General features: G+C 40.8%; 1 protein-coding gene across 2 annotated transcripts in view; it reads left to right on the forward strand.

The window, feature by feature from the left end:
- Syne2 (spectrin repeat containing nuclear envelope protein 2) overlaps positions 1–26,301 on the forward strand; it is a 276,157-nt gene that overhangs the window by 164,604 nt on the left and 85,252 nt on the right. The window contains exons 58-69 of one of the 2 annotated variants that reach the window (XM_090344255.1): positions 407–592; positions 3,217–3,339; positions 4,240–4,422; positions 7,091–7,147; positions 8,301–8,498; positions 9,067–9,141; positions 12,129–12,239; positions 16,528–16,644; positions 19,851–20,081; positions 24,223–24,405; positions 25,595–25,723; positions 26,142–26,263. In XM_090344255.1, coding sequence (XP_090200381.1) covers positions 407–592; positions 3,217–3,339; positions 4,240–4,422; positions 7,091–7,147; positions 8,301–8,498; positions 9,067–9,141; positions 12,129–12,239; positions 16,528–16,644; positions 19,851–20,081; positions 24,223–24,405; positions 25,595–25,723; positions 26,142–26,263 — 1,715 coding nt within the window. Of the gene's footprint in view, positions 1–406; positions 593–3,216; positions 3,340–4,239; positions 4,423–7,090; positions 7,148–8,300; positions 8,499–9,066; positions 9,142–12,128; positions 12,240–16,527; positions 16,645–19,850; positions 20,082–24,222; positions 24,406–25,594; positions 25,724–26,141; positions 26,264–26,301 lie in introns of those variants that run through there. The other variant, XM_090344252.1, reaches the window with a different exon arrangement.

Below are 26,301 nucleotides of genomic sequence, written 5' to 3' on the forward strand. Positions count from 1 at the left end.
TACCATGGAACTTCTTTCAAGAAATGTGACATACATCTTTAATTTTGTCTTCTTTAGCTTTGTACTGCAATCTTTATATTTCTCAGTATGTATGACTTGCATTTTATATTGTAAAATTAATTGCTCAGCATTTTACATTTCTAATACTATTGTAAATATATTGTTATTAGCAAGAGCATTGGATTTAAGTTTTACTTTTCTTTGACTTCTACTAGAATTATTAATACACCATTTTAAATAATCTTATTAACGTTAGAGATTTTTTTGTTGAAGTTCTGCTAGAGCAGAAATGTGAACAAATGTATATCTTTTCTGACTTACATTTCAGTCAGTTTTGTTTTGTAGTTCTGGGGTTCAGTGTTTTATTTTCTTGATTTTTTTTTCTCTTCCATATTTCTTTATCTAGATGGCTTTGGAAGATTCGGAACAGAAGCATAATCTCTTACATTCAGTTCTCACGGATCTAGAAGATTTGTCAGTCATTTTTGAAACAGATGACTTAACACAGTCCATACAAGAGTTAAGCTCTCAGATAGAAGCATTACAACAACAGATAATAGAAAGCCTTCCACACATTCAGCGAATGGCAGATGTAAGTTCATACCATAAAGATGTGAATGATGGGCAAATGGGAGGAACCCAAAGCTGCAATGCCTCCGTACCTTTGGTCCTATAAAATAATATTTATCAAAATGAAAACAAATAGAGAAATGCTTGTAATCCCAGCTACTCAGAAAGCTGGGATCTGAGAATTGCAATTCAAACCCAGCATAGACAGGGAAAGTCTGTGAGACTCTTATCTCCAAATAACCAGCAAAAAGCTGGTAGTACAGCTTTGGCTCAAGTGGCAGAGCACTAGCCTTGAGGAAAAAGAGACCAAGGGAGCTGGGAGTTGGCCTAGTGGTAGAGTGCTTGCCTAGCATGCATGAAGACCTGGGTTTGATTCCTCAGTACCACATACATAGAAAAAAGCTGGAAGTGGTGCTGAGGCTCAAGTGGTAGAGCTCTGGCCTTGAGAAAGTCCAAGGACAGTGCTCAGGCCCTGAGCTCAAGCACAGGACTGGCAAAAAATAAAAGTAATAATAATAGTAATAATAAATTTGTAAAAGTTCAGGGACATCACCAGCACAAAAAAAGTCATTTGGCAAATTATAGTTACATTACTTCTTGTCTCACTCATATACATAACATTTGTTATTCTTGAATTATGTTTTATCTTAGTTTGCAACCTGTAGTGCAAACGAGAAAGCATATCCTCCCAATTCATCCCAAAATGGCTAGTCTAGAGCCTGAGAAATCTTGATCAAGTAAGCTCATGGTTTTCTCTTTGTCAAGAGCAAATGTTGTTGAATTAGCTATCAGTATGATGGCTCAAGTCTAAAATCGTAGCTGTCTGGAAAGTTAAGAGAGGCTGAAGTTGGAGGCTAGCTTGGCAAAAGAATTTTTTTGCAAGTCTATACCCTGTCCAGTGGCTGGCCCTGGCTGGGCATGGTGGCGCACACCTGTTACCCGGCCACAGGAGAAGCACACAGCTGCACACAGTGGTGAGCATCTGATATCACCACCACCGGGAAAGCGCAAACAGGGGCTCACAGTCCAGGCCAACCTGGAGAATGAGAGCCTAGCTTAAAAAATAACCCACACCAAAAGGTTGGTAGAGTGGCTTGTGTGGCAGAGTTGCAGCCTAGCAAGTGTGAAGCTGTAAGCTCAATCCCCAGTACTGCCAAAAAAACTTAGTAAGTAAAGCATTGATTAAGAAAGAGAGAATTAGTAACCTCTAAATCTTCATTCACTCAGCCAGTATTTACCAAGGAGATGCTGTGACACGATGTCGTGACTTTTTAAAAAATTCATTTTGGATTTGTTTGCAGATAAGACATTTACTTAAAGATAAAGTCACCTAATAACAGCAGCTTTGCTTAGAACTCTGTGTGTGTGTGTGTGTGTGTGTGTGTGTGTGTGTGTGTGTGTGTGTGTGCGTGCACACACATGCGCATTAAACTTAAGGAGTTAAACTTAGGGCCTTCTGCTCCCTCTTGGCTTTTTTTTTTTTTTTTCCGCTGCACGCTGTCATTCTACCATTTGAGCCACACCTCAAGTAGTTAAATTGGAGATGGGAGTCTCTTGGATTTTTCTTCCTGTGTTGGCTTCCGGCCTTCTGATTACAGGTGTGAGCCATGAGCACCTGGGTTTTACAGCGGTACTGTTTTTATTCCTTTTGCGGCAGTTTCACTTTATGGTTCGGGGCCGGGGCATATACATAAATGAACTTGGATAGAAGAAATAACCATGTGACATGTGATCTGTGCTTTAAATTCAAGAAGGTTATAAAGCAATTTGAAGGCATTTTGCTTGGGTAGTTAAGTAGGGGGTGATAAGGAATCTTGATGGTTTTCCATCTCCTTGTGTGTTGGTTTCTCAAAGGTGACTTTCTTATTTTACTATTCTGATGGGAATTTTTTAAGTGTCAGACCACTTGTAGTTAAGTATTTAAAAACATTCTAGAGATAAATCTAAAGACTTTGTATATAATTGGAAGTTTATTTTAAAAAAATCAGCCTGGATGCATATTACTTTTGCTCTCATTAGTAACTGAAAATTGATTTCAAGATTATCTTTCATAACAAAGTATAAGCAGCACTTTGTAATACTATGTGCTAGTAATAAACCATATACTGTATAGCACTGTTTTTTAATGAGTGACAGTAGTAAACATTCTTTGACTAAATATGAGAATAGGGTCAATAGAAATAATTGTGGGGAATGTTTTTTAATTTTTTTTTTTTGCCAGTCCTGGGGCTTGAACTCAGGGTCTGAGTACTATCCCTTGGGCTTTCTCAAGGCTAGCACTCTACCATGTGAGCCATAGCACCACTTCCAGCTTTTTCTGTGTATGTGGTTCAAAGGAATTGACACCAGGTCTTCGTGCATGCTGGGCAAACATTCGACCACTAGGCCAAACTCTCAGCCTGGATGTTTTGTTTTGTATGCTGGGACTGGGACTTGAACTCATTGCCTGGGCTCTGTCTTTTAGCCTTTTCCACTCACATCCAATACTCTACCACTTGAAGATAAGAGTCTCACAGATTCCTAACTTCTTGAGTAGCTAGGATTACAGGTGTGAGCCACCAGAACCCAGCTAATAGTTGTGTGAATAATAGATCACTAGTGTACAATGTGTATTGCATACATATGTTCTTGTTTTTGAAATTCTAGGATGTGGTTGCTATTGAATCTGAAGTAAAATCAATGGAGAAGAAAGTTTCCAAGATCAAAGCTATCTTGTTATCAAAAGAAATATTTGACTTTCCACCTGAAGAACATCTTAAACATGGAGAGGTAAGCAGATACTATATTAAAATTAGTTTCTCTACGGGCACTGGAGGCCAATCTAGAGAGAGAAAAAAAATCTTGATCAAATAAGCTCATGGTTTTCTCTTTGTCAAAGAGAAAGAGGAGACTAAGATCCTGTTTTTGGTAGTACTAGAATTTAAACACAGGGCTCTGTGCCTGCTTGACAGGTACTGACACTGCTAGCCTATTTTGTCTGCTTATTTTTGAGATTGTGTCTCACCAAATTAAATTCCAGTCCTCTTGTTTATACTTCCTGCTTTAACTGGGGTGAGAGAGGCATGTACTGTCTCCTAGACTTCTCTGTTGAGATGAGGCTCTTGTCAACTATTTTTCCTAGCTGGCCTTGAAGCAATCACCATCCTTATTATCAGCCTCTGAAGAGCTAGAATGACAAGTGTCACCTATTGGCACTCAGCTCAGCAAGACTTTTTTGAGTGTTTCTTGTGTAGGAGGTGCTATGTCAGGTACGGTAGCTCTAAAAATGAGATGCCCTGTGCAATACACATAGCTAAACCTTGCTATCCAGAGAGGGGAGGAGAAAAAGAAAAGGAAGATGAAAAGTATCATCCAGAGGTGTAAATTAGGATTCATAATGTATTCTTACTTGCCCAGCCTTCTTTCCTGAGACCCCAAGTGATATAACAGGTCTGTTCAGTCTGAGTTAAGGAAATGTTTTTAAAATGGAAACAGAGCTGGGGGTGTGGCTCAAGTGGTAGAGCATCAGCCTAGAAAGCCAAAAGCCCTGAACTCAAAACTCCAATACCCACCCCCATCCCAAGCTATACATTGAAGACTAAATCATGTAATATATTCATTTTGAGTAATCAAATTTAGCAGCGATCTCTTCCTTTTATGTCTATATGCTGCTTCTCTTCTGTCATGAAGGTCATTCTGGAAAATATCTGTCCCATGAAGAAAACCATTGGGGAGATTATGGCTTACCGAGGGGAACTCATGCTCCCCCAGTCCGGGGCGAGGCCTCTGCCTGTGTTTCAGAGGACGGATCAGTTGTTGCAGGAAGTGAAACTGTTGGAAGATATCACTCAGGAGCAAAATGAGTTATTGAAGGTAAGCAGTTGTAATTACAGCTGGGATTACAAGCACGAGCCACCAGTGCCTGGTGCAAATATTATTTTAATTATAACATCATTTCTTTCAGTTAGATAGTAATAGTATTATCTGCCATTAGTAAATTAAAGCTTAGAAAATTAGGCCTTATAAACATGTTTAAAAATTCATGGAGATAATGGAGGTTATCTGTAATCCTCACACTCAGGAATCTGAGGCTAGAAGATTATAAATTTGAGATAGGCTTTGGCTGCAAAGTGAGACCCTGTCACAAATATAAACAAAAAAACATGAGAATTGTAAGAAGAGATACAGTCCTGATGAAGATATTTTTAGTCTCTGGATCTATACATGCTTTTTTAGATTTATAAATCTGTGGAACCAATAGTTCTATAGAACTGATAGTCCTGTAGATTATTATTATTATTATTAGTAGTAGTAGTAGTAGTAGTATATAATCACATAATAATCTCTGTGTCCACTACCTTCATTTTCTATTGACTGGCATTTATTATTTCTTCTTTTTCTGGAGGAAGAGAATTGACTAGGATTTGTACTCAGGGCCTTGTCCTCACTAGACAGGTGCTCTGCCACTTGAGCCATGCCCTAAACCCAACTAGCTCCTTCATTCTCTAATATTGTGTTGTAGGTAGAGTAAGTACTTTATTGTCTTTGTGGAGTCTGACTAGTGTGGAGGGTTAAATGGCTTATGTAAACACTTCTCAGTTAATAGTCTTATACACTAATCAAAGTGTCCGTTTTATGTAAATAGGTAAGGATTTGAGTTTCTGAGCCCCTAACATCATTTTCCTCTATTGATGATCTTTTCTTTCTAACTGACAACATTTTTCTGCTTCTCTCCAGATAATTTATTTTTTCATGTTTGTCTCATGCATTGGAAATTATCTCTTTTCTCTAGTTTACGTTCCTAGACCAAAAGCCACTCTCCTTAGAACAGAAGATTGCTGAAGGAGCCCGAATTCTGCATATGATCCCCCCCTCTTGGTAGCCATCCCATGTCTTGCCTTTGAAAACTGCTGTAGTTTACTTAGATAACATTCTCATTTAGGTGACCACTTTATTCCCCTATAGCCAGGGTGGTAGTGGTGGTGGTGTATTATGCTATACTCCTTATTTTAAATCTATTCCTCCCCTCTGGATGTTTTCTAGACAACAGCTTGATATGTAGCAAAAATTAGCCTTAGTCATACTATGTAGCCTAGGTTGGCCTCAAACTCTAAATCCTCCTTCCTCTTTGTCCTCTGTGTTGAAATTTCAGCTGGGTGCCAACATGATTCACATGTTGGTATGAGTCTTAACTCTCTCTGTAGCCTGGGTACTAATCACTTGGTGTCATTTCTTAACACCCACAGAGAGAAAAAAGACCTAGCGGTCAATGTACTCTTGAGTTACTTATATTGTATTTTTCTGCCTAGGGCTTGAACTCTGGGCTTGGATCCTATCCTTGAGCTTTTGCACGCAAAGCTAGTTCTCTACTACTTGAGCCACAGCACCACTTGTAGCTTTTTATGGTTACTTGGAGATAAGAGTCTCAAGGACTTTCCTGCCTGGGCTTGATTTGAACCATGATCCTCAAATCTCAGCCTCCTGAGTAGCTAGGATTGCAGGCATGAGCCACCAGCACCCAGCTTCAATGTATTATTTTGTAATAATCTGTCAAGAGAGGAAAAGTACCAAATTCAATGTATTTTTTTTCATCTTTTTGTGCTTTATTAGTCTCTTGGTCAGGAAAAGAAAATGCCAGTTCTAATTATGCCTTGAAGTGATTTCTTCACAAGATAAAAGAGGGTGATAGAAGTCAGCATTATATTTACTTCTGATTTCGATGTTAAAGTGAGTGAGTAAAATTTTCCACCTTGTTGTGTGAGTGGAAGTCAGAGGCCCCTCCTGTGTTTCAAAGCTCCGCAGATCAGAGGTAATGAATGTCAGGAAGAACAGGAGACACTTCCTTCAATTCCTCCCATAACTATTCCAAGGGACTTCATTGTCAGAACCAAGACAAATGGTGTTGATGGGAGTGAAGGGAGGCGGGCAGTTCATTGTGGAGCGTGAGGAAACAAGTGTGTGTTGTGCACATAGTTACTGATTGCCAGCCTGCAGTGAAAATGGTAGTTAAATATTAGAGAAAATACAAGGAAGGGATTATACAGTGGCCAGAAACTGTAGTTCCCAAAAGTATTTTGCTTCATTCCAAAGCATACCAGCTAAAGTACCCAGGCTTGCTTTCCAAATCCAGCTCTTTACCTTTCATCCCACTTTGATCTTATCATTTAGTCGGCTGGCAGGCCTGAGTCTATGTGACGTGAAAGAATTCACATGGCTTATGTTTTAAAATGGTATTATGTGACACACTAGTCATTTCACAGGTCTTAGAAAGTTTATGTTCACAGGCTCTAAATTGCTTTCTAGAACATTTGCACTTGATTGGAATATATAACGATGACCTATATTTAGAATGTAGTATAAATAATGTATTTAGAATACAAACACAGAATAGGAAAACATTGTGTCTTTCCTGTTAAAGTATTTGTGGGTGATATTTTCCTCATTTGAAATCTGTGACAGGGATTAGATAATGAGAATTTTCAATAACCTGGTTTTTAGCTTGTGACTGATTCTGTTTTGGGGGGGTGCTATTATTTTATAGGTCGTCATAAGACAGACTAATGAGTGTGATGAGGAAATAGCGAATTTGAGACAGATCGTAAGTAATTATTCAGCTCAGTTCTCTTCTGAACATATGTCACCAGACCAAGCTGCCGACCTGACAGCAGTGCAAGTGTCAGTCATTCACTCGTCAGTACATTCAGTAATCACCTATTTTACACTCCATGGCTCAAAGCCTGGGTGTTATGCTGTACTTGTTTCCAATTGAAGTGTGTTGCTGTGTGTATTCACTTTCTATTTATTTTTCAAATAGTTAATGAATCAGCAAAAAATCCAGAAGTAAATCTAGTTTTAGTGGCAGACATCTAGCCTCAAGCAAAAAAGCCAAATGAGAATTTAAGGCCCTACAAATGCACACACAATGTTCAGTATACTTAATGTGTAGTTTTTGTGTACATTAAAACATTTGACAGCTGGGTGCCGGGGCTAATACCTGTAATCCTAGCTATTCAGGAGGCCGAGATCTGAGGATTGCGGTTCAAAGCCAGCCCTGGCCCTAAAGTCCTTGAGACTCTTCAGTTAACCACTAGAAAACCAGAAGTGGCCCTGTGGCTCCAGGGATAGAATGGTAGCCTTGAGCTGAAGAGCTCAGGGACAACACCCAGGCCCAGAGTTCAAGCCCCATGACTGACCCCCCCCCTCAAAAAAAGAAAAAATTGAGGACGACAGAGAGTTATTGTTTGCCTATTTACAGATACAAGAGATATAACTCAGATGTTTCGATTTTAATATTTATTTTTATTAAATAGTTGTACAGAGGGGCTTCTATTCCTGAGGGGAGAGTTGGATGGCTGATGGATGATAACTCAGCACAGACGGTCACCTGACTACTTTTCCTTAACCATTGGACCTGCATGTGCAGCAAGATTGCCTTAGCATACCTCCCAGTTTGTCCCCAGAAAGTATGTTGTCTTTATCAAGGACATTCTTAAATGTAGCACCGTCTGCCAAGACCCAAAGATTCTGATTACAAGATATGCAAAAGGGCTCAGGCATCATGCATAGAGCTTATAAACCTTATATTTTTGCTCTGGAAATGCAGCCAGGATAGAAAGGAAAGGAATTGCCTTATATTCCTTGTATCAGCCTAAAGTGATCACCATCCCTGGTACCAAAGGAAGCAGCTGGCTCCTCTGAGCATCTAAAGATCCCAGACTTCCTGAAACAGTCTAGACCATTTTTCTGCACAGGGAGAAATCAAAGGTAAGGAGAAACAGATTCAAGGTTTAAACCAGAAAAAAGAGGAGCTTCTGGAGCACCTAAAGGCTGCCGTACTAAACCTTCATCAGCATCTGAAGCAAAAGCAGCCAGAACTGGAAGGAGAGATGCTATCACCCTGCGCTCCAGAGGAGGGCAGCGCATGCGAAAGGGCTGCTTGTGAGGGGAAGGTAGGTGTAGGTGTGGCTGTAGGTTCATGCCCGGCCCACATGAATTATTTCTCACCTGGAAAGTTTGTGGCATCTGTTGATGACCCACATTGAAGGAATTTTGTAAAGTGGAAATCACTGTGCTTGAGTTTGTTTACCAGTGAACAGAAATCCTCAGGGCATGTCTGTGTTAGATTCAACCCAGAATTCTTATACCTGAGTTACTTAAGGACTTGCTTAGGAAATTCCAGGGGCAAGTGGGCGGTTGCTGCCTTTGAAGTATCTGGTCTACCGGGTGGTCAGCCCTTGGCAGACAGAAAAATGGTCTAGCAGCTCTCTAAGCCCAATCTTGAGTTGTTTGGTGAGGGGGCCACAGAGAGTGAGGCAAATGACTGGGCCCCAGGCTTCCCCAGGAGGGTATTTGGCCTGGGGAAGCTGAAGGGGGCAGGCCCCAGAGGCCGTGTGTGGGAGGGCATCTTGGATAAAGGGCGGTGAAAACTCAGGTGCATAAAAATGCAGCCAGGCCAGTGCCATTGCCAGTGCCGGATTGCAGCCTGATCACTTGGTGTCCTTGTGCTGTGGCTTTCAGGTGGACCGGAGAGGCTCCATGCCTGTCTTGCCAGCTGTCAAGGAGGAAGTGGAAGAAAGCTCTGTGAAGAGTGAAGTAAGGAAAACGATTTTCTCATTATAGATTAGCCACAGACCAGATCTCTTAAGAGGTCAAAGAAAGGATCTTCAAGTAAATAGTTACCATAGGACTTTAAAATTAATATCGATTGTTTTACATATGGATATTTTTAAAGTATGACTGAATGCTCTCAAGTGTGGCTTCAATGAATCTCTGCCTACCTCGGCACAAGAAAGCAGGATAAATGTAATTCCATTTTTTAGCATAAGGGAGCAGGGCAGAATCCCCTGTTATGTCCTGACTTCTTGGCACTTCTAGAGTTCTTGGAACTTAATGTTTCCCCTAATGGGAACCTCTTTTAGGTCTTTTAGTGGAGAACAGTTTTGTGAGCAGCCAGCCCCTGCTCCTTTTTTTTTTTTTTTAAATCAGTGTTAGGGCTTGAACCCAGGGCTTAGGCATTGTCTTTGGGTTTTCTCAATTCTAGTGCTCTATCACCTGAACCACAGCACCACTTCTGGTGTTTTCTGTGTCTGTGGTACTGAGGAATTGAACCCAGGGCTTCATGCATGGTAGGCAAGCATTCTACCACTAGGCCACACTTCCGGCCCCACCTGCTCTTTCTTTGCTACCTCACCATAACTGGGTGAAGGGGACATTTATGATTCACTTTCTTGACATCAAATTACATTTCATACTTTAAAAACTGAAGTTATAATGTGTCAGGCTAAAAGGAAGAAAACTGTAGTAAAAGGTTTTCTGACTCACATGAAACCACTTAGCATTTTTCTGAATACAGTATAAATTCCTTTGTAGCCTAGCCTGTCACACACAGGCATTCTGTTCCTTCAGGACAGAGAACTATGACAAAGGAGGAACTAAAATAAAATAATAAAGTAAAAGAGGACACCAGTATTTTAATTTCAGGCATGTATTTCTGAGGTGACATTTCTAGTATATGTTTATCTTGAGGACAGCAGCAACAATGTTCATTAGGTTTTTTAATTAATCAGTAAAATGATAAATACGGTATACATCATAAGGTTTTGATATATGTACACATGGTAGAAAGCCTGAGTTGAGCTAATGAACATAGACATTACCTTGTCTGCTTACTCTTCTAACCTGTTAACAGTTTTCAAATTTGCAATGTATTATTACCGTTACCAAGATGTACTGTAGATCTCATAGCCTTATTCTTCCTATCTAACTAATGGGGAATGCTTTGTTCTTTGGTCTTCACCTCCCCGTCCTCTAGCCACACTCCTACATCCTCACCCTGCCTGTCTCCGCTCTGCTTCTAGTATAGTAGTTCACTATTTTACATCTCACATACAAATAAGATGGTGCAATGTTTATCTTTCTAGCCTATTTGTTTCACTTAACAATGCCTTTGCAGCAGTGGGATTACTGGATGGTATGGGGCTTCTACTTTAATTTTTTTTCTCAAGGCTAGAGAGCTCTGCCACTTCAGCTACAGTGCCACTTCCAGTTTTTTTTCTGTGTATTTGGTACCGAGGAATCAAACCCAAGGCTTCACGCATGCTAGGCGAGCACTCTACCACTAGGCCAAACTCCTGGCCCTCTATTTTAATTTTGTTTTAAAGAAACTTCCAGCCAGGCGCGGTGGCTCATGCCTGTAATCCTAGCTATTCAGGAGACTGAAGTCTGTCAATTGCAATTCAAAGCCAGCCTGGCACTAAAGAACTGTGAAACTGTTATCTCCAGTTAACCAATAGAAAACCGGAAGTGTCCCTGTGGCTCAAGGGGTAGGGTGGTACCCTAGAGCTGAAGAGCTCAGGGACAGTGCCCAGGCCCAAAGTCCAAGCCCAATCAAAAAGAAAAAAAAAGAAATTTCTGGATAATGAGCATATTCATTTACAATCCCCCAACATTATTCAAATTTTCCCTTTTTTTCACATTCTCACTGTCACTTGTTATTTACCTTTCTGAATAAAACCATTCCACAGAACTACTCCCAGCTCCTAATTGTGGTTATGGCATGAAGTTACATTCCTTCACTGACCAGTGATTCTGAGCAACTTCTCTTGAATGCACCAGACTATTATTTTAAAGACAGTATTTCAGGGCCAGGAGTTTGGCCTACTAGTTGAGTGCTTGCCTAGCACGCACAAAGACCGGGGTTTGATTCTTCAGTATCACATACATAGAAAAAGCTGGAAGTGATGCAGTGGCTCAAGTGGTAGAGCTCTAGCATTGAAAAAGCCCAAGGACAGTACTAAGGCCCTGAGTTCAAGCCCAGAACTGGCAAAAAAAAAATGGCATTTAAGCTAATACTAACCAAAACTAGAATAAATACTTGTACTGTTTGAGAGAGTTTAATATATTTTTTCTCTCACTCAACATTTATATGTATGTATATACAAATAAAACTCACTCCATATATATATAATATTGTATATAAACACCCACTGTTGGACAGATAATTTAATTAACATAAGAAATAGGGAAATTTGGGGCCGGGAGTTTGGCCTAGTGGTAGAGTGCTTGCCTAGCATGTATGAAGACCCAGGTTCGATTCCTCGGTACCACATACATAGAAAAAAGCTGGAAGTGGTGCTGAGGCTCAAGTGGTAGAGTGCTAAGCCTTGAGAAAGTCCAAGGACAGTGCTCAGGCCCTGAGCCCAAGCCCAGGACTGGCAAAAAATAAATAAATAAATAAATAAGAAATAGGGAAATTTTTTTAAGGGCTAGGAGTGTAACCTAGTGGTAGTGCTTGTCTAGCATGCATGAAGTCCTGGACTCAATTCCCCAGTACCACATACACAGAAAAAGCTAGAAATGGTACTGTGGCTCAAGTGGTAGAGTGTTCATCTTGAGAAAGTCCCAGGACAGTGCCCTAGGTCCTGAGTTCAAGCCCCAGGACTGGCAAAAAGAAAAAAGAAATAGAGTAGTATGAGAGTAGAGATATAATTAAAGATCAAAGTTCCACAGTATGGCTGAGTCTTGTTGAACAGGTAGTAGGAAATCTCTTTCTTTGGCTGACCAGTTTATCACTGCCCTAGAATGGACATAACAATGCAGAGCCATCTTCTGCCTCTCTGTCTCTGCTGTGGACACATGACCAGGATCTGAAGGAAGACGGAGCCTCCTCCTCCTCGGCTACCATCATTCAGGTAATTCTGGGCTGTCACATTGTGGGGGCTCTTTATTACTCCATTCTTTTGTTTTTCAGTCAGTACCTCCAAACTTTTAAAATAGCAACCTGTGGCGCACACAAAGAATAAAAACAAAGGCTTATAAGTGAAGGAGAAGAAAATCTTGCTTGAAAGGATACTTAGGATGAAAAATACTTAAACTGAATTTTTTCCACATGTATATCTTTTTACTGTTATTATAAAGGTGATGTACAGAGAAGTTACAGTTACATATGTCAGATAAAGAGTACATTTTTTTTTTCTGCGTCTGTTAAGTTGATCATGTAGTCCTTGCCTTTGGCTCTGTTGATGTGATGCATTACATTTACTGATTTACATATGTTAAACCAGCCTTGCATCTCTGGGATGATACCTACTTGATTGCGATGTATAATTTTTTTGATTACTTGCTGAATTCTATTGGCTAGTATTTTATTGAAGGGCTTTGTATCTGTGTTTATCAGAGAGATTGCTCAATAGTTCTCTTTTCATTGGGTTCCTACTTGGATCCACAGAATGAGTTTGGAATTGATCCTTCTTTTTCTTTCTTTTTTTTTTTTTCTTTGTCTTTTGATTATGGCACTTGAGCTCGGGATCTGGACACTGTCCTTGAACTCTACTGCTCAAAGCTAGTGCTCTACCACTTTGACTTACAGTGATACTTCAGTTTTCTGGTGATTATTTAGAGATAAGAGTATTATGGACTTTTCTGCCTGGGCTGGCTTTGAACCGTGATCTTCAAATCTCAGCTTCCTGAGTCATTAGGATTATTATAAGTGTGAGCCACCACCACCTGGTTTGTTTCTTCTTTTTCTACTTCACAAAAGAGTTTGAGGAGTAAGGTGTTAGTTAAACTGTAAAAGTTTTATAGAATTGAGCTATGAATCCATCAGGACCTAGGCTTTTCCTTGTTGGAAGACTGCTGATTACTTCCTCAATTTCGTTGTGTGTTATGAACTTATTTAGTTTGTCTATATCTTCTTGGTTCAGCTTAGGCAGTTTGTATGTCTCTAGGAATTTATCCATTTCTACTAGATTTTCCATCTAATTTGAGTGTAGGTTTTGAACGTAGTTCTTTTTAACTTCTTGGGTATTTACTGCGATGTTTCCTTTGGCATCTCTGATTTTGTTGATCTGAGTCTCTTCATTCCTTCATCAATTTAGCCAATGATCTGTCGATCTTACTGATTTTTTTTCAAAGAACCAGATTTTTGTTTCATTGAGTTTTATGTATAGTTTTTATTAGTCTCTATTTCATTGATATCTGCCCTAATCTTTACTGTCAGTCTGTCTAGGAGTTGGGGGTTTGGTTTCTTCCTGGGGTTTTTTTTGTTCGTTTATCTGGTTTTTTGTTGTTGTTGTTTGTGGGGTTTTTTGGGTGGGTCATGAGGCTTGAACTGAGCCTGAGCACTGTCCCTGAGCTCTTCAGCTCAAGGCTACTACCCTACTTTTGAGCCAAGCCCCACTTCCTGTTTTCTAGAGGTTAATTGGAGATAAAAGTCTGGGGTCCTTTTGTGCTCAAGCTGGCTTAGAACCTTGGTCTTCAGATCTCAGCCTCTTGAGTAGCTAGGATTACAGGCGTGAGCCACTGCACCCGGCTTTGTTCCTATTTTTCTAGCAGCTGTAGTTGCATCATGTTATTGTGCTATTTCTGGTTTCTTTATATGTGTACTTAGAACTATGAACTTGCCTGTCAATACTGCTTTTGCAGTATCTTAAAGGTTCTGGCATGATGTGTTTTCATTGTCATTGAATTGTTAGAACTTTCTGATGTCCTCCTTTATTTTTCAGTTACCTGACCCATGTGTTATTCAGGGTATGTTGAGTCTCCATGGATTTTGAGTGGTTTCTACAGTACTTTCTGTTATCTAGAACTAGTTTAATTCCATTGTAATTAGATAGGATGTCCTTTTAATTTAAATTCTGTACTTCCCTTCAATGCTGGTGGCTCATGGCTGCCATCCTAGCTATTTCTAGGAGGCTAAGAACTGAGGATCACACTTCAAAGCAAGCCTGAGAGAAAACTCTCTTATCTATACTTACCTAGTAAAAAGTCAACAGTGGGGCTCAAGTGGTTAGAGTACCAGCTTTCAGTATTTAAAAAAAAAAGCCAAGTAAGAGCATGAGGCCCTGAGTTTAAGCCCCAGTACACACACACACACACACACACACACACACACACACACACACACACACACACACACACACACTGCCCTTTCACCTTTACCTCCTCCTCCATCTTCTTTACTTTCTCTTTCCCCCTTTCTCTTCTGCCTCTGTGATGGTAGGTGTTGCTGGAATGCTCTCTGTCCTCATCCTTGTCTGTTTTCTCTCAAGGTAAGTCCATCTCCTCCCTAGCTGTGGTACTTATCCCTGTGCCAGTGATCCCATGTTCAATCTCCAGTCTTAGCTTTGTGCTTAAGTCTACCCTCCTGATGGACCTTCCTTTGGGCATAAATGTTCATCTCAAACTCATTTTACCAACTTTCCTTCGAAGCTTGTTCTGTTTTCTCATTGCTTGCTAGTGGCATTACTTCCAGTGTAAGATAACCTTCAGAGTCATCTTAGAGTATCACATGTCTGTCATATTTCACACCTAGTCCATGGCTAGGTGATACATACCCACTCCCTCTCCGCCTTTTTTCTCCCCATCCTGTCTGTCCTCCTCTTACCTAAAGCAGTTGTATTTCTCCTCTGAATTTCTAATTGTTTTCTCAACCTTGTGTTATTTTTTTTCTTATATGATACTAACAGATTCTAGTTGCCTCCTAAGCAAAATGTAAAGTTCATGGCCATCCAGATTATTCAGCTCACTCAAGTGCCACCTTTAGTTTGAGGCTTGGTCCCTGGTTTGTGAGGGCAGTTATTGTTTCTGAATGAAGGGGCTAAGAGAAACTAACATTCTGTTTGAAATTACTAAATGCTACTAATACATCATCATTTTTTTTTAAAAATTGTATTTATTTACTTATTTATTATGTGCCAGTACTGGGTCTTGAACTCATAGTGCCATCCCCTTTGCTTTTCCCATTCAAGGATAGAGCCACCTCTCCACTTCTGTCTTTCTGCTAGTTGACTGAAGATAAGAAAGAGTCTCATTGACTTTTTTTCTCCACCTGACTTCCAACCATGATCCTCAAATTCTCAGCCTCCTGAATAGCTAGAATTATAGGCATGATCCACCCGCACCCTGTTTATATCATCTTTTTAATAGTCAAAAGCACAATTAAAGTAGGCTTTATTCTCTCTCACCTTACAGGCCAAACTGAAGTTCCCAGGTAGACTGAAAACACCCCAGGATTTGCAAATAAAACAGTCATGTTTGGTTAGTTATGCCATCCATCACTTGTGGGCACAGGTTACTTTTGTGTGCTTCACTTCTCTGCTCTTTAACCTTAAAACTTGGATTGCAGGATCGGTGTATGAGAAACTTTCACATCATCTTGGCACCATTAAAATGTGACACACGTTGTAAATATAGTCCTCTAGAAAGGTAGGGCCAGACTTCTACAAAGAATACGGGAAGCAGCTGCTTCCTGCTCCCAGGTTGAATTTTGATATTGTCAGCCAAACTGAAAGTAATTTAAATTAATGTATAGGCTATGAAGGGTAAGCACTTCTCTCTTTTTCTCTCTCCTTCTCTCTTTCTTCTTTGCAGGTTGACTAAATCATTTGGTCTTGTTCCATATAGAGACTGTTTCCTTTGTTGATTTATAAGGGTAACTAATATATTAAGGACCTTTATAAAGTCATCCCAATTTATTATTTTGCTTTTAATTTAAATTACGGTGTCTTCCAGGATATGTACTTGGCTATTTTTGTGTTGGGTCTCCTGTATTTGGTTCCTTTATTAAGAACTTCAAAAGTTCTCTCAGGCCTAGAATCTGAGCTGTGGCCTTGACATTCCAGTGGTAGACACAGTTAGGCTTCATGGTTAGGAATGAGACAAAGATTTTAGTTACAGTTCACACAAGGTTTCTGAATAATTAATCCTAAGTTTCATACGTTAATTTTTTTCTCCATTAGCTGAAATTCTGCCATTATTTTGTGATCTTGTTTAGTTCTTCATAATAATCAAACAGTTTAATTCTACGGATTCCTTGTATGCTTATTAGTAAGAGAACTTGGGGTAACTTAAGACCTGCAAACAGAAGAACCCATGACAGTTAATTTTTCCCTAAGTGAATCTGCCTTCTCCGGCACGTTGTAGGTGAGTAGTCCAAAAGCAGGGCAGAGCCGTCAGTGAATCTGAGTTCTTTCTTTGCAGGAGGCAGTGGGGAGGATAAGTATGTGTGACAGCTCCATGGCTCAGATTATCTCACCTGATTCACAAAGCACTGAGCAAAGCCCAGAAGTTTCCCTGATGCCCCACCAAGCAGAAGAGGTAAGTACCTTCCTCTCAACCAACCAGGGCTTGGAGTCCTTGCGTCCTATCCTGAGACAGCCAGGTTTCTGTCCTCTGCAATACTTCTCTGTAGGTGCTCCTTGCGAACTTGAGCATCTTTTTATGAGCTGTCAGCTGTAGAAACTCATAAGCATGACGTGAGCAGAGAATTGAGACATGAGATGAGAGAGAGTTCATGACTACTGCTTTAATCCGTACTTACAGCATGTGAGGCAGCGAGATTGGGGAGGGGCTGCAATGACTAATGGCTCATTGCATAAAAGGCACTTGGAATTCTGTCTGGCCTGGCTTTGAACTGCAATTTTCAGCATGAACCAGCAATACCCAGCCTGAGAAGTTGTGCTTTTTTGTTTTGTTTTGTTTTTACTAAAAATATAGCATTTTTAGCTCCCCAAAGTATGGAATTATGAAACACCTACTTAAATAAATTCTACCTTTAGAATTTGGGGCTGTCAGGTGGTTAGGCCTGTAGTTCATGCCTGCAATCCTAACTCTATTGAGAGATAAAAGCTCAAGATTCAAAGCCGGCAGAAAAGTCTATGAAATTCTTATTTCCTGTGAACCAACAAAAAGCCAAAAGTGGAGCTGGGGCTCAAGTAGTAGAGTACTACCAGCCTTGAGCATATAAGCCAATGAGAGCTCAAGACCCTAACTGAGTTCAAGCTACATTATGAGCACAAAAATAAATTAATAAAAAGGAAGGAAGAAAGGGAAGGGAAGGAAATGAAACAATGAAAAACAAAAAAAGGAAAACATTTGGAGATACAATACAGAGAATAAAATGTTTAGTAGGATACTGCAAAAAAAAAAAGATTACTCAGGAATTACAGTTTAAAAGCACTGTGTGATCTTGGGTAAGTGACTTAGGTCTGGGCCCGCGTTTCCCAGAGGCACTGGGGTAAGATGGTGGGTGTGAACTGGTTAACTGTCTGCAGACTCTGGTTTCTTTGTGAAAAGAGGGGGCTAAGTTGAGCAGTGGCTGGTTCTTAAGTTGCAAATAATTGTTTTCTCTTTCCATTCCCTTTTGAATTCTTTTCAAGTTTAAATAAATAGCAAATAAATACCTGATTAATCATCCAGCTTGTTTATTTCCTTTAAGTTTGTGAGAAAGCAGAGAAACTTAATACTGGCATTTAAAGCTGTGTGTGGACTAGAAGAGGTACTCAAATCCTATTTTTGAGTATATGAAGAAGGCAGATAATTCAGCTAGTACAGATTAATTCACTAATATAAACAGATTGCTATCAATAAGTGGCAAAAAAAAATCTCCACTCTTAGTAACAAACTAAGGTATAGTAAGATCTAAGAACTGGAAAACAATTCATCAGACAACCAGAACTTGGTATCTAGCAGTAATACCACACACTAGTACTTTAAAAGAAGTATTGTTATTAGGAAGATGTGGTAAAGAGGGGTTACAGTTACATAAATCAGGTAAAAAGTACATCTTTTTGGACAATGTCAGCCTTTCACTTGCTCTCTCCCAGTTTTTCTCCATCCCCATTCACAAGTTGTGTACTTCATTCTGAATACAATGTCCAGTGAACATCATTGCTGCATTTGTTCACCTTTATGCCTCCATGCCTGTGTCTCCCCTGACACTCCCATTGTTATCTTTTTTAAAATTAAAAAAAAAAACGCAAACTACTCAGGAGGCAGAACTCTCAATACAGCTTTTCTTCTGCCTTAGCTGGAGTAGACAAATTCATGAAACTCTTATTTCTAATCACCAAAAAAAGCTTCAAGTGGAGCTATGCCTCAAGTGGTAAAGGGCAAGCCTTGTGCAAAAAAAATTAAGAGACAGTTGGGCACAGTGGCTTATTCCTGTAGTCCTAGCTACTAAGGAGTCTGGGATCTGAGGATCGTGGTTCAAAGCCAGCCCAAGCACTAAAGAAGAACATGTGAGATTCTTATCTCCAATTGATCACTAGAAAATGAGAAGTAGGGCTATGGCTCAAGGGATAGGGTGGGAGCCTTGAGCTGAAGAGCTCAGGGACAATGCCCAGGCTCAGAGTTTAAGTCCTAAAACCAACAACAACAACAAAAAGCTGAAAGTGGCGCTGTGACTCAAGTGGCAGAGTGTGCTAGCCTTAAGCTCAAGGCTTAAGGACAATGCCCATATCTAGAGTTCAAGCTCCACCAGCTTAAAAAAGAAAAAAGTAGGCCGGGAGTTTGGCCTAGTGGTTAAAGTGCTTGCCTAGCAAGCACTAAGACCTGGGTTTGATTCCTTGGTACCACATACAGAAAAAAGCCGGAAGTGGTGCTGAGGCTCAAGTGGTAGAGCTCTAGCTTTGAGAAAGTCCAAGGACAGTGCTTAGGTCCTGAGCTCAAGCCCAGGACTGGCAAAAAAAAAAGAAAAGAAAAAAGTAACCTTGTGCCTCAGATCATATAAAATATTTGTCAAAATGAGCTCCAGAAAAATGGAAACGAAAAAGGTAATAACAAGAACATTATGTTTTTAAAAAATACATCGCTCTTTATTTAAACCATGCTTTACTCAGTCTTTCACTCAGTAAGATTTGAGTATCTAAAGAGGTAAGGTGTTTTTTAAACTTTTTCTTTATTGGCCAAAAGGAAAGTTTCTAAGTTCACCAGATTCAAGCTGGTGTTAATAGAGACATTTGGATGTGTGGCTGCCTGTGTGTTCAAAGGTGAGCTATAATATTTTATAATCCACTAACTTGAGGAGAGGTTATGTTCTAAGTATATGGTACATTGCCTTTTACCCCTGCCAGTAGTTATGAACATTTAGTTTTGTTTTGTTCTGTGCTGTTGAGTTTTCCTCTTCTGTGGTTGAATGGAGTACACAGCAGTGTAAACATTACTTAATCCTGTGTCGTGTCACTTAACACTGGCCAGCTGCCTAAAATGTTTGGGACACACACCCACATGCACACACTCTCAGCTGTCTCCTGGGGCTCCCTGCTGGCGTCCTCTGTGCCCAGAAACATTGTACCTGTGTACCTGCAGACTGGCTGCCTGGAAACCTAGGCCACCAGATCACGTGACTGTTGCTATGAGTGTGGAGGTGCCTTTTTTCTTTTCTTTCTGCCTTCTGCCCCTATTTTGTTTCTTTTCACTTGGGGAAGGGGGACATTCCAGGTCTGCAAATCTTTGCAGGCCTAAGTCTGAAATCTTTGGACTCCGGGCTTGACACTGCCGGATTACCTTTGGCTTTATCTTAGGGTACCGCACCTCTTATCAAGGCTGCAGGTCTGGACTTCTCTGACACGCCAGGAGCTGTTGAGGCCACTGTGGAGACAGATAGGCCTCAGCCTGCAGAAGTCCTCCATGTGTGTAAGAGTCAGGTGGCCGAGCTGGAGCTGTGGTTGCAACACGCCAACGTGGCATTTGAGCCGGAAACGTTAAACGCAGACATGCAGCAGGTGGTGGAGCAGGAGCTGGTTGGGTGCCAGGTAAGAAGACGGGCTAGAGTTCACGGTGTGCCTCTTCACCAATCACCTGCCAAGCCTGGGTGAATTGCTCTTAAAGTGGTACCGTGCTTCCTTTTGTTGTTGTGACCCTCACATTTATTTTGGCCTTCCCTCGTGGGTCTCCGGGTAATTCTTTGAAATGCTTTATGTAGGTAGTTTATTTTGAGGGTGATAGTGGATAGGAGCTTAGAACCTAAAGTCCAAAACCAGCTGTCTTCCATTCACCATGAACTTGGAGGTGTAAACTTCTTGGCTTTACTTTCAGAGTAGCTCATAGGGTTGTGGCCAAGATGTAAGGAAAATAGATATGTAAGGCAGTGTCTGGATAAGCGCTAAACCCACAGTACTCAAGAACTGTTGTTATTTGTATTCATCATCGGAAGTGCTTTGACTATTCCTCTATCAGAAATAAAACTGAATGTCTTGATTTGCAAGATTCCAAGTGCCATAAGAGAAAGACTTTGAGGCCATTTTCCCCCAGGAATGCTCCTGGGCTTGCTTAAGAGAAGTAGAGACCCCGGCTTCCTGATTTTAGTCACTCCCAAGAAAGCTTACTGGCTTAACCTGAAGGTTGAACTCTCTGTCCCTCCAGGGAGGGGCTGGAATGATGACATCGCAGCAGCAGCCTTGCATGTCCCAACAGCACAGGCATACCAGCCGTTTTGTGAAAGCTTCTGCCCCACGTCTGCTCACCTGGGCCTAAGGTTTCTGCCCTAGTAGAAAAAAGGATACTTGGTCTCAGAGAAGTGCACATCCCTGGATCCCTGGACTGTCATGGGGTCCAGGTTCAGCTCATGTACTCTCCATCCGGAGATGAGCATTGTCCCTTTCCTCAACCCTAGCCTACAGTCTTTCAACATCCAGAAACTACCTATGGGGTGAGGAGACCTGAATTGGCTAATGTCTGTCTCAGAGCAGCTTAGCACCTTTGACTCTAGCAGACATATCTCCTAATGTGTCCACTCAGATACTAGTTGGTTGGCCTGGCTGTTGAGCCTTTGAAAGAGTCCAATGGTGCACACAGCAAGCCTGCACTGAGCTCCTCCTCCCACTCCAAACCTTCCTGGTTCTCAGGATTTTTGAGAACCAGATATTTAAGTGTACCCAGTACTGATTTACCAACTGGTTGAGTAGACTTTATGTTAATTCCTTAATCATCACCAAAACCCAGTGCCACTTGTATCTATTTTGAGATTTGGGGGCTGTGCATAGGAAAGACATGACCACCAGGTGGCAGTAGCACCCAACATGCTTTAAGTGGGTGGCACACTGATGATAAGGGATCACAAAGTACCTTGCAGACAGAGATACCAGAAGCTGGAAGCATGGTGTGAGGCTACAGGTGAACAACTGCCCAGAAGGAGAAAAGGAAAAGGAATTCTCAGTAGAAAAAGGAACTGGAATCTTCCGGTTCCCGTGTCCCAACACAGTAGAGATTCTGAGTCAGAGAACTCTATAGTGCAGCCGAGAGGCACAAAACCTTTTTATAAGCCCAGAATTTGTCTTATGCATGGTTGACAGATACTGCATGCAAAGCAAGCAGTTTCTAAATGACTGAATTTGTGCTTATTTGGACTATATTTAAAATCATCACTAGAGGCGTGGCTCAAGTGGTAGAGCGCCTGCCTAGCAAATACAAAGCTCTGAGTTCCAATCCAAGTGCTCCCCTTCTCCCCCTCCTTGAATGTACAGAAATTGATTTTGGCTCTGACAGGCTTTCAGCTAATAGTTGTTACCTACTGTGAGGAAATAAACAGGACCCAGTGTATAAGAGCCACACTGGCCTCATTTATACAACATAACATTTACACGATGTCATATTGAAATGTAAAAATCCTTAAAGTGAATCTAAAATGTCTTGTTCTCGATAGGCCAAAAAAAAAATGGCTAAAAGGATAGCAGCGGACAGATCATCACTCAAAAGAATCATATTTGCTAATTTAATATTTGATGATTAAAAGACACATAGTTTACATTCACAAAAAAATTATGTCATCCAAGCAAATCTCTAGAAAAATAAACTCATTATCTAGTTTTCTGTGTAATAGGCTCAATGTTTTAAAAGATCAGCAATGAGCATATAAAATATCCATCCATTCTGACCTAATCTGACCATTACTTTCCATTTATCCTCTGAAAATAATCCAAAATGGGGGGAAATAATAACAGCATTAATGACAATAATGAAGATATGGAAATCGTTTCACCCAGTAATGAAGAAGGTTGTTAAGTATAGAATATCAGCCTTCACTATTAAAATGGTGATCATAAAGGCTGTGTAGACACATGGAAAAATAGACTCGTTGGTCAGGAAAAACAGAGTATAGATTGTCATTCTGTTTATTTATAGCTTCTCCAAAGGCTATTGCATTCATTGTTTTGCTCAGAAGAATCTGTACATAGAGGATACGAGTAGCTTTCTTGTTTGGAGGGCTTAGATGAACAGTATTTGAACATACTTTTGTTTTAGGGTAGAGTTTGTCTTTAAGCTTCTCTGGCAACCTGAGCTTCTCCTTCGTCATGCATGGAGCTTGAGCTCCAGTCCTCATGATGCTGGAATGTGTATGGCTGCTGCCATCCGTGTCTGGCCAATTGGCACGCCAGCCCGGCCAGTGCCTGAACCCAGGGGAGGGCCAACCTGCTCTGCTGAGGAGGAGCACAAAGAGTGTGGCTCACCCAGAGCTTTATTTTTAGATCTGTGTGTACCTTAGCCCTCTGTATCAAGAGAGAGCGTTTTTAGGTTCCAAATGATTCCTCTGGTGGTCTCCTCTCACGTGGAGGCCTATTTGGCTAGAGAAAGACAGCCAGAGCAAGGGGAAGAATTTTTTAAATAGTTGTGTGGTATTTTTAAAAATTCCCACTTGACACTAGAGTTACAGTGGGGGAAAAAAAAAGAACAGGGAAGCCGGGGGGGGGGGAGGGGAGGGGCGAAGCTTTTATTTGATTTAGTGCACAGACTAGGAAGATGATTTTAATTCATTAAATCCAAAGTTCATGGATTAAGGCCAGAATGCATGGATGTCACTCTTAACTACTCAGTGACCTTGGGAGGTAAGTTCGGTTATTATCCCCATGTTACAAGATAACAGAAGCTCATACAAGTAAATTAAGTAAGATATGTTCAGCTACTAATAGAGGTGCTGTAATTCAAATCCAGGCAGGCTAGTTCTGATCAAGTATTGGCTCTCGAGTCATTCATTCATTTTATTTATTTGTTGGTTGGTTGGTTGGTTATGTTATTGTTACTGGGATTTAAACTCAGGTTTTCTCAATGGCATAGCTTGCTCATCTTTCACTCTACCACTTAAGCCATGCTTCAAGCACTGCTTTGTGCTCGTTATTTTTGAGTTGGAGTGTTGCAAACTTTTCTGCCCAGCCATGATCCATTAGATTCAACTTTCTGATTAGCTTGGATAATAGATATGAGCCACCAGTCTCCAGCTTTATTTTTTTTTCTTTGCCAGTCTTGGGGCTTAAACTCAGGGGCTTATTTTTCCCTCAAGGCTAATGGTCTGCCACTTGCGTCACAGCACCACTGCCAGCTTTTTTCTATGTATGTGATACTGAGGAATCGAACCTGGGTCTTCGTGCATGCTAGGCAAGCAATCTACCACTAGGCCAAACTCCCGGCCCTTTTCTAGCTTTATTCTTAATTTGGGATTTTGTTTTCTTGTCAAACACAGGGCCTCTGCACATTCTAAGCAAATATTGTATAACTGAGCTGCACTTCCAGCCCCTCATCTGTGTTATTAAACTTTGAGCTTGACTGGACACATACTTTCTAAAGTGCTTATAAAATCACTTGTTATAGATTATTCTAGTGTGACCTCTGCCTTCAGGTTGGTTTGATTGTAGCCCTGGCAGAGGAAGTTATGTGGAAGTTTTTTTCCCCAGTGTTCCTTCCATTCTGTGTTTCTGAAATGGTTTACATCCTCGTAGGCAGAGTCAAGCTCTCTACCACAGGGGGGCTTGATGGTGATCATCACCTGTTCAAGGCCAGCACTGCTGGCTATTGGTGTAGCTCAGGGTAAAGTACACTTTTTGCATGTTCAAAGCCAGCACCAAAGAAGAAGATGGAAAAAAAAGTAACAGTACGAATAATAAAGTGATTCTTCTCTTGTAGGCGATGCTGACAGAGATTGAGCACAAGGTGGCATCTCTGCTAGAGGCTTGCAAGGATCAGGGCCTGGGAGACAGTGGAGCCACTCAGCACGAGGCCGAAGCACTTTCCCTGAAGCTCAAAACGGTGAAGTGCAATTTGGAAAAGGTGCAGGTGATGCTGCAGGAGAAGCACAGTGAGGATCAGGTAACACTGGCTGCATGTGGGCTAAGTGTTGGCACATCATGGACAGCAGAGGAGAGCTGTGGGTGGGCATAAAGAACCACCCAGAAACTCTAGTAACCAAGAAAGAATAGTAGGTCTTCAAGCGGTAATGGGTGGACACAAGGTTTCTAGATGATTGTGGATTTGGAATGGAAGGTCCATGTGTTCTGTAGACAGTGGGCTCTTGGTGAAGGCTTCATAAGAGAAGACTGTATTTTAAAGATGTTCTATGACTCTAATTGACACGAAAATGAAACCTTTACAGTTAAGCTTAAAGTGTAACATCAGGAAAAGAAAACCCATTTCTAAAGCACTTTTGTTATTTATACATCACACACACACACACACACACACACACACACACTCACTCACTCACATACACTCACACTCACCCGTTTGAGAGTATCCTGTAGCTAAAGTACCCTCCCGAGTTTTAAAAGCATCTTATGTTTCCAAATGTGCATCTTCTGAATAGAAGTTTGTTGCCTAAGATTTGCTTCCAGACTTCTGAGTGGTATCTATGTGGTTACAGAGACTCAGGCCCATTCCCTAGCCCTTTCCATCGGCACTCCCTCATTTGTAAAGCACGTGTGTTAAATGGTATTACATGCCTATGGAGTATATGTGTGTGGCAGAAAGGGGACTTAGTGCTCTAAGCTAAGAAGTAGAGCTACAGCTTTTTGCCAGGTAAGAGTCACGGACTTTCTGAGTCTGGACTTTCTTGGGCTAGCTTTGAACTGTGATCTGAGTAGCTGAGATTACAGGCATGAACCACCAGTGCCTGACATAATCGTAATAACTATATATGTGTACATGGATACCTGTGTATATGTATGTATATACATATGCATCTACTTATATGTGTGTATATGCATGTGTATATATATATGTGTGTGTATACTTTGTTCTTAGAGGAAAAAAACAGAAAATTACTTTGCTTATAGTAATTCAGTGGATGAATTTGGTTGAGGGAAAGACTGATCTTAAGTGACATGGACTTTGAAGTTGTTCTAAAATGACTACTTTAAATCATCGTATATAATTATAGTGAATAACACAGTGCTGTTATTTATTTGCTGTGAACTTTTTCATGGCTTGGTTCCATTCTCAGAGGTGAGATAAGATGGTTCTTCCTTGTTGAAGTGTATGCTCATGGATTGTGTTTTTGCAGCATCCTGGCATGCTGAAGAAACCACCAGCACATTGTGGAGTCCTCCATCCTGTCCACCTTTCTGACCCAGAGTCTCCTGGAACTGAAAGGCCACAGTTCAGCAGGCAAAAAGATGTTCCACAGCAGCAGGTATATGGCCCCAACAGTTGTAAGGACATGAATAAAACTTCTAGCTGGGCATGCTCACTAGCAATCCTGACACTTAGGAAACTGAAGCAGGAGGATGGGTCGCTCAGAGCCAACCTGGGCTAACAAGACTGTGTGTCCAAAACAAAAAGTGAGGGAGGAAGGAAAGCTTTTGTTTTTATTTATTTTTGCATTGCTGGTCATCAAACCGAGGCCCTAGTATATGCCAGGCACATTCTCTACCACTGAACTACATCCCAGCCCTTAAATGTGATTTTAAGCAATAAAAGTGAAAAAACAGTAAGCACACAAGAAAAGTAGTCAACAATAATTTAAGAAGTGGTTCAAAATTAGATGATTTCTAGGGTACTAAATGAAAAAAAGAACTGGATTGATGAAACCATTCAAATTTTATTTATAGGTTCTGGAGCTCAAACCAATGGAACAGAAAGATTTAATCAAATTTATAGAAATTAATGCTAAGAAAACGTGGCCCCAGGATTGCCAACAGGATGACGACACAGCTCAGGACTCTCCTGTGAGGTATAAACGTTTTTAAATAGTTGGATACTCGGTAGATT

The sequence above is a fragment of the Megascapheus bottae genome, chromosome 14, assembly GCF_031878675.1.
Source record: "Megascapheus bottae isolate mThoBot1 chromosome 14, mThoBot2.hap1, whole genome shotgun sequence".
In the NCBI taxonomy this organism is placed as follows: Eukaryota; Metazoa; Chordata; class Mammalia; order Rodentia; family Geomyidae; genus Megascapheus; species Megascapheus bottae.